This window comes from Scardinius erythrophthalmus, assembly GCF_964197995.2.
Source record: "Scardinius erythrophthalmus genome assembly, chromosome: 21".
Lineage (NCBI taxonomy): Eukaryota > Metazoa > Chordata > Actinopteri > Cypriniformes > Leuciscidae > Scardinius > Scardinius erythrophthalmus.
The window spans coordinates 18,588,331-18,597,352 of NC_138241.1; the positions used below are offsets into that span (position 1 = coordinate 18,588,331).

General features: G+C 37.8%; 1 protein-coding gene across 1 annotated transcript; it reads left to right on the forward strand.

Moving 5' to 3' along the window:
• The first annotated feature begins 144 nt into the window (after positions 1-144).
• golga5 (golgin A5) lies at positions 145-7,873 on the forward strand. Its single transcript, XM_081350846.1, has 13 exons — positions 145-365; positions 1,057-1,716; positions 2,474-2,698; positions 4,334-4,553; positions 4,686-4,809; positions 4,930-5,133; positions 5,213-5,380; positions 6,037-6,165; positions 6,262-6,360; positions 6,463-6,685; positions 6,787-6,892; positions 6,976-7,039; positions 7,152-7,873. Exons 2-13 carry the CDS (start codon positions 1,068-1,070, stop codon positions 7,230-7,232), a joined length of 2,292 nt encoding a protein of 763 aa, XP_081206972.1. The 5' UTR covers positions 145-365; positions 1,057-1,067; the 3' UTR covers positions 7,233-7,873.
• The last annotated feature ends 1,149 nt before the right edge of the window (positions 7,874-9,022 follow it).

The following is a 9,022-nucleotide window of genomic DNA, read 5'->3' on the forward strand; positions in this document are numbered from 1 at the left end:
TCCATATAAATGGCCCACCCTATATATATATATATATATATATATATATATATATATATATATATATATATATATATATATATATATATTACATTAAATTACATTACAGAAAGGGACTTTGGAATGACCCAATTGCAGTCAGGCAGAGCAACAGCATGCAACGTTTTTTTCAGTCAGGCAGTGTGCAGGGCGCACTGTTATGGGTCCTTCGTGTAGTTCCTGGTCCACGTCGGTCTGGATCAGAATGAGAAACTGGATAAATAAATACAGTCACCGATGATCAAGACATCATTTCGCTTGACATTCTCTAAAAAAAATGACCCTGCAAGTTTGATTTACTTTCTGAGAGATCGGAGCTCCTTCAGGTACAAAAATAATGAAACCTTACAGTTATTGGGCAGAAGACGTGAAACTGACAATACTCAACATTAGTCTCATTTTGTTTAGAGGATTTACTCTACAAATGAGCACATGTAATTTACTCGATAACTAGGCGAAATGTAGTGCATAGTGATTTTAAAGTGACAGTTGACAGTTTTGTGGAAATACACCGTGTTAAGTGGATTTGGACGCAAATGTAAACAAATATTGTTCAGAAAGATATGTCAGAAACCATAGATAAACAGTTATTCCTTTAATATGCTTAGAATAATAAATTAATTTATTGAAAATGTATACATTCGATATACTTTTATAAATATATATTTTTTAATGTTAGAGAATATCAGCATTGATATAAATGAGAAGAGTTTAAAAGCCCTGGACGTGGATCCAGAGTATACTTTAAGGGATGGGTCTTGTTTTCAATTCGTATATGTATTTGCATTGAAGAAGTCAAACATAACAGATCTGACTGATCATGTGATGCACGTTGGCATCTCAGAATTAAAAATGTTTTTCTTAAGAAAAGAAGAAGGGGGAAAAAAAAGATATATAAGTGAAATATGGGCAAGTTGTTGAATGCAAGAAACAGGGGTGACATGACATAAATTAGCATGACATGCTAGCAGGCATCTCTTCACTTTAACATCTCTGCATGCATGTTTTCTATTCCAGAGGATCTTAGGATGTCTTGGCTTGTTGATCTTGCCGGGAAGGCCGAGAACTTCCTGAATAAAGTGGACCAGGGTGCAGCCACCGCTTTGACAAAAACCGCTCATCAGTCCTCTCTGTCCTACAACAGCCCTGACACCAAAGACTCAATCCAGTACAACTCTGCAGCTTACAGCTCCACCCATGATCAACAGCACAGGGACTCCATCTCTGCCTCATCTCTCGGAAATTCAGCTTTCATCTCTGCAGCTGCTGGGAACATAAAGAAACCCAAAGCCACAGTTTTGGCCGGCACAGCTAATGTCTCCAGCACTATGCCTTTGGGTTCTAGCAGCAAAGTGTCATCCAACTTTGTGCGACCCAAAAAGCCAGAAGTGAACGACGATTTGCTCTTTGACTTCTTGAACAGTTCGGACCCACCGCAGAGCGAAAGAAAGGAGGTCAGGAGAGAAACGGCGTCTAAAGCTTTGGGCCCTTCGGGGGGTTCAACTCAGACCCAGATGCCCCCTCTCTCCGTGGCCAGCGATCTCCAGATGGGCCCTTCTGTCTCTGCAACCCCGTCCTCCACACAGGGACTGTCCAGAAATTCTAGCCTCAGCTCGCTCTCCAACAGCTCACACAGCGTTAAAACAGAGGATGGCTCCACTCGAGATCAAAGCCAAGGTACAAAAGATGCATCGTACATTGTGTGTTCTAACATTTGGTTAATTTCATTGGTCTGAGGGCAAGAATTTTGGCCTATTTAAAATTTTGGACCATTATAGGTTAATGACAGAGAAGAGATGAGCCGCTTAGTTTAATGAAACTCAAAGATCTTCCTTCATTTGATGTAATTAGGTTTTAACTGTATCAGTGTGGAAAAATATTTAAATGAATGTTATATAATAATTCATAATATTAATGGTAACAATAATACAAATAAGAATATTAATTCATATATGGTAAATTAATATAACATTCAAGTAGCCCAGCTCCAAAAAGCAGGATTGTAGATTGTGGATTCAACTAAAATGGACCATAATGAGATCTAAGGCTACTTTTTAGGGCAAATGTAAAGACTATTTCGACTTCAATGTACTATTTATTTGTCATGCCTGACAGCTGATAAATGGCTGATATTTATAATCTTTTTATTATTTTGTCTCACAAGTAGAATTAAAAAAAATTCCATAGAGTTTGTATATACAAAATTGTTGAATTTTATTATTTGTTTGTATTTATTGAGGCTGTATTTGCCATGAAATATCCTGTGAAGCTGAAATGGCAATGCACTTAAATATTATTAAACATATTATTTTGTCTAAATAAAATAATTGTTTCTATTTTGTCTAAATTAAACACCAAAAACTTTTTTTTTTTTAGGCACACCTTTACTTAAGTTTTGATGTCATGTAGTTCTTATTTCATATCTTTTGTCCAGCTGTTGTTCCAGAGAGTTTGAACTCAGGGCTGGATGTTCCCGCAGAGGATCAGCCAACGCCGGAGATCCCACATCAGGACCGCCATCAAGAGCTTCAGCAGCAGCAGGGCCAGGAACAGGTGATCTCCAACCTTCGTCTCGAGAACCAACTTTTACGCAATGAAGTCTCTTCTCTTAACCAGGAGATGGCCTCTCTAATCCAGAGAGCCAAAGCCACGCAGGAGGGTGAGCCAGAGAGATTTCTGACCTGTTTTTTGTTGAACTGTATGCTATCAATCAGTATTAGTTCAATACATTGCCCAGCCAAAAAACTGCTCCCTTCCAACCATTCTGATGAGCCTGATGAGTCTTGGCTTTATCATCCTGGAATATGGCCATGATGATTCTTCCTACATGGTTGTTTTGCAGTATTGCAGTGTTTGTTAGAAATGATTTATCCATACACATTGTTTTTTTTTATTCATGTGCCCTCATAATCTATCAAAATAATTTCCCATCCCTCTTGCAACAACATCTCTTCTAATCTCTGATGACACGATTACTGTCGCGAGGGCGGGGCAACCTGTCAGTCACATGAGGTCGACCAATAGCAAACGACAATGATCCAACGATCAATCAATTCCCGATGGACAAAATTATGTCCCACCCTAGATTTTTTTTTTCTCATTGAAGAAGCCATTTCACTTGGATATTCATCACAATAGGGATGAAAACACTATCGCAACTTCCATTTCATGTCGACTTTAAATTTATTGATTTCAATTAGTATTTTTCGTTTTCTAAGCCAGCAGTTTTTGAATTTTGAATTTAAATATTTATTTTATGTCAGCTTTATTTCAATTACTGAAAACTATTGTTAGCAATTTTAATTAAAATAAATACAGAAGCTTATGCCAGGTACACACAACATGATTTTAGCCGACAGTTATGGCTGAAATCAGAGGCAAATCAGTCCGTGTAGTGTGTGTTATCAATGACGTGATCTGACAAAAGTGCTCATGCCCCTGAGAGATTTACAATGCTAAATATCTGGACCTGTCTGCGAATCATATAGTCAAGTAGTGTGAATCATATAGTGTGAAATGTGTTATGACTGGAAATTATGTAGGAGACGACTTATGAGCGACTTATGAGAAATTATGAGCCTGGGTTCTCCCAAGGTTTTTTTTTCTCCATCAGGTCACCTGATGGAGATTCAGGACACCATTAGGTCACTTGATGGAGTTTTTCGGTTCCTTGCTACTGTTGCCTTTGGCTTGCTCAGTTGGGGATATTTTGGGGATATTTAATTTTATTTTATCAATCAATAAATTCCACTAGAAACAAACCTTGTTGTATTATTTTAATTTAATACTGTGAAGCTGCTTTGATACAATCTGTATTGTGAAAAGCGCTATACAAATATACTTGACTTGACTTGACTTGACTTGACGACTTGCAGCCAATGAGAGAGCAAGATACAAGACAAAGGGAAGTTCAGGGGGAGGAGTCATAGACCTGCAACAGAACATCAGCAAGCATGAATTCTGCAAGCAACCATTCTCTACTTCATATTCTTCTTCTTTCTTTTTTTCTGTTCCTCTGTAAATCAGCACACAAACTACTTGGATCGCAAGCTTCTTGCAGGCCACTGTTTTTAACAGAAATAAATCCATCTCGCGTGTGATTTTACATTATTTCTTGTATCAATTTTTGAGTGTGTTTGGTTGTGAAACGTAGTTTGTAGACCAGAGTTGTCTGCAATTCTTCCTATTGAAATGTATTTTAATGTGTAACCCCTTGTCGCAGATCCGTCGTGTAGTGCGAGAAGAACAGCGATACGCTGAAGCCATTAAATGATTATTTCCTCCACTTGTGTAGAGGTGAACCTTGCCAGGGCTCGTGCTGACAAGTGGAACTCGGACCAGTCTCGCGTTGATCGCACGGTTCGAGAGCTGAGCGCGCAGGTCGATGACCTCACAGAAGCCCTGTCGGCAAAAGATGGTCAGCTGGCGGTCCTGAAAGTGCGGCTGGACGAGGCAGATCAGCTACTGAAGGCCCGAAGCTCAGCCCTTGAGGAAGCTCAGAGCGAGAGGGTCAGGTTGGTCTCTTCAACAACTCAAAGAAGCAGAACATCACTTCTGATTTAGTTGACCATCTTGAAGTTAATCCATATCTTCTCTTATGTGAATAAACAAACCTCTAATGCTGTTTGGTGTTTTTTGTGTTTTAGGATTCTTCAGGATCAGAGTGAGGGCAGCAGTCTTCAGTCTCAGGCTTTACAGACACTACAGGAAAGAGTAAGAGACTCAGACTCAGCAATTAAGAGAGAACAGGAGAGCTACAGACAGATGCAGGTGAGGCCATAAAAAAACAGGATTTATGTTGCAATCCCTATAGGTCCGAAGACATTCTTTCGGACATGGAGATTAACAGATGGACCTGGTAGGTCTTAGTTACGTGCCATTTTCTCACAGAGCGAGTTTGCAACACGACTGGCGAAGGTGGAGGCCGAGCGTCAGACATTGGCGGAGTCTTTAACGAACGCAGAGCGTCGGGTGACGGAAGAGAAACAGAGAGCTGAGGAACTACAGCAACAGGTCAAGAGCGCCCGATCTGCAGCAGAGTACACCAAACAGGAACTACAGGACTATAAAAACAAAGCCTCACGCATACTACAGGTATCCTTCTCTCTTTATTTTCATGGAACTTTTTATCTAAGCGTATGAATGTATCATGGGTGTGTTGTTGTTCCTCCAGTCTAAGGAGAAGCTGATCAGCAGTCTGAAGGAGGGCTCAGGTCTGGAGGTGCTGGAGGGGGCCGGGGCAGGAGTTGAACTCGAAGAGCTACGTCATGAGAAAGAGCTGCAAAGAGAAGAGATTCAAAAACTACAGGCTCAAATACAGAGCTTGCGGACAGAGATACAGGTGCGCGCACACACACACACACACACACACACACACACACCAAAAAGAAATTCCAAAATATACAATCTCAAGTGTAGATTTTATTGATATAAAGTACACACAGATGCAGATCAGGGCTGGGCAACATTTGAAGTTATTTAGTGTGTCTCCTTATTTTTGTTAGTTTGCTTTTAGATTTCTTTAAAGGCTGAAGAACCAAAAATTATACCAAACACTAAATTAACTAAAAATTAGATTTAATTATTTTAATAAATATATATATATATATATTACTATAATAATACATGGTTATAAATAGCAATATTTATTTGTTTATTTGTAATTTATATTTACTAAGATATTCTAAGATGAGAAATGGCAAAAAAATAAAATAATTCCTCACATTAATAAAAGTATAGTTTAAAATTAATAAAGTATAGTTTAATAATTATATGCATTTATATGCATCACTATAATAATACATGGTAATAAATAGCAATAAATGCTAAACATTCTATTCTTTCACTTAAAAAAATTATAAAATCTAAATATTTACAATGTTGCTTAATTTTAGTTCCAGCAAAATTGTTTAAAATATATAATGAATGTTTGATATGTATATCGGCCAGCTCTAATCCAGATGTAAACACACACTAGATATCTTCTGTTTTCTCTAGGATCTGGAAACCCAGGCGCTCAATGAGACAGAGAACTGGAGAGAACAGCTGGCTGAAGTACAGGAACAACATGCCCAGCAGATCAGAGCCAAACAGGACATGGAGGCAGAACTGGAGAGATCCAAACAGGTACTTGAGATGGCGCCATTCAGGTTTTTAGAGAGTGTGTATTGTGGTTGAGGAATATGCTGAATAGTGAGTGAATGTTGATTAATTTTAATGCAGGAACTGCAGTACATTGAGGAAGAGCATCATCGCACTAAAATCACCCTTCAGGGTCGCGTCAAAGACCGAGAAGATGAGATCCAGAAGCTTAGAAACCAGGTACCCCACGCACACATGCGTAAGCGTGTTCAAAAGAAACCTCTGTGCACTCACTCAAAGTTTTCTGAATTTTGATGGGGAATTTTACAATTCTCCTGCTAGCTGACCAATAAGGCTCTGAGCAACAGCAGTCAGGCGGAGCTGGAGGGCCGTTTGCACCAGCTGACAGAGACGCTGATTCAGAAGCAGACCATGTTAGAGGCCCTGGGCACAGAGAAAAACTCGCTGGTGTTTCAGCTGGAGAGGCTGGAACAGCAAATGAAGAGCCTGCAGGGTGGTCAGAACAACGGCTCACACATCAACATGGCTGCCATTGAGGGGCCAGGTCAGTGCACTGCATGATGAGACTGGATCAATTCAACTCAAACTTGTCTGAATGGAACTATTTAATTTCTGACAGCCCGGCATGATTGTGTGTGTGTACAGGTGCTAGGCAGAGGAACACACCAATCCTGTTTAGTGATGCAGACGGACCGGGTACAGGAGTGTATGGGAAGGTTCGTAAAGCGGCCAGCACCATCGACCGCTTCAGGTAACTGCATCCCAGGAAATCTGCTAAATGTATTTTACGGTGTTCCATTAGCATTATAAAAATGTTTGTTTGTTTCCCTTCAGTATACGGTTAGGAATCTTTCTCAGACGTTACCCCATGGCCAGGGTCTTTGTTATTATTTATATGGTGAGTTCACAGCGTGTCAAGGAATGTTTGAAAGTAAAAATTAAGAATTTAAAATTTCAGGGGAAATTTTGTATTTATTTATTATGTGTTGAATGTATGTTTTTCGTTGCAGGCACTACTACACCTTTGGGTAATGATTGTCCTTTTGACATACACACCAGAGATGCACCACAGTCATCCTGATGGGAGATGAAGGACTTTCAATCTATAATAAGACAAAGTAATCTGTTTGTGATTAGTGAAAGTTAATAAAGGTTAAACTTAGGGAGATTTCAGGCTGCTGTACAGTGGCTCAATATGCATTCATAAACAATTTGCACAGACATGTTGTTGGCCGGTTTCTCTCTCTCTCTCCCTCTGTTATACTCCCATTTCCCTTCATTCCACCTCATTTATTTTGTCTTGGCCCATTTTCAGTAAAGTTTGGTATGAGTGTTAAGAGCAGTATAAAGTGAAATATTTAAGGTATAATGTAAAGGTGTGGTTTTATCCGATTAAGAATCTGTTTTCTATTAATCATCTCTATTTCACGCAAATGTAATCATAATTATTTTTGTCATAGGAAAGAACAGAATGTATTCCTGACACTGTAAAGCAGATTTATCTTAATAAATATTAACACAGACATAATCTTTATTCTCCCAGCTGTTTTTATGACTTTGTTATGTAGTAGTACAGATGGACACCAGAGGGGAGATAATGAGGAAAATGTAGAAGTTGCTCAAATACATTATAAATTAATATTTAAAACATATTATTGATTGGGGTCAGTTAGATTTTTGAACGTTTTGGAAAGAAGTCTTTTATGCTCATGGAGCCTGCATTTATTTGATCAAAAATACAAAAAAAAATAAAAAATTAATACTGTGAAATAATATAAAACATTTAAATATCTATTTTCTTTTTAAATATATTTTAAAATGTAATTTATTCCTGTGATGGCAAAGCTGAAGCTTCAGTGTCACATGATCCTTAAGAAACTGAATCAACACTGAACTAACTTCAGCTGAATATTGACTATTTTCTTTTAGAGCTGCTGTAAAGCCAAAATGAACTCTGTTTGCATAATTGAATCATTTTCCTGTTATCCCTGTAAAGCTGCTTCGATACAAATCTGTATTGTATAAAGCGTTATATACATAAAAGTGACCTGACTTGACAGAAATCATTATAATATGCTGATTTGGTGCTTAAGAAACCTTTATTTTTTTATTATTATCAATTATCAATATTAAAAACAGTTCTGCTGCTTAATGTTTTTAGGATTCTTTGATGAATAACAGCTTCAAAAGAATAGCATTTATTTGAAATAGATTTTTTATTCTAATGTAAAAGATTTTTTGTTCTAATTCTGTGTAAAAGTCTTTGCTGCCACTTTTGATCATTTTAATGCATCCTTGCTTAATTAAAAGTATTAATTACTTGAACAGTAGTGTATATATTAAATAACCTAATTATACTAAATATATCGTATGTCATAATAACCCTTTCACGCATAGTGATCACTACAGTGGACAGCTATTAAAAAAGCATTTTATTGAATTTGCACGGGTTTTTATGGCAAAGTTGCACATCAGCCTCTTCATTGGACCCTGGTGCATCATCCTATAAATTGCAACCAAGTAGCAAGCCGTCGTGTTTCGATTTTTTCCCCCTCCAAACCAAGATGGCCAAGGGTCAGTCAGACAGGTCTGGTCTCAGACTTCTATCCTAGGAGACTCTTGTAGGTAAAAGAAATAGCAGCATCAAGCAATATCTAATGAGTCATATCACAGTAAAATTTTCCAAGTTTTGATTTTAGGTTGAGAGAAAACTCTGATTAATCACATGTCCACTGTAGTGGACGTCATGCATCAACTGCTATATTTCAGCTACAATTCATAATTATAATGTGAATATTGTTTCTGAAACTTAAAACTTAAAAACTTAATCTGCAGTGACTTTTTTTTACTGTAAATAAATGTATTTGTATTATTAGAATGT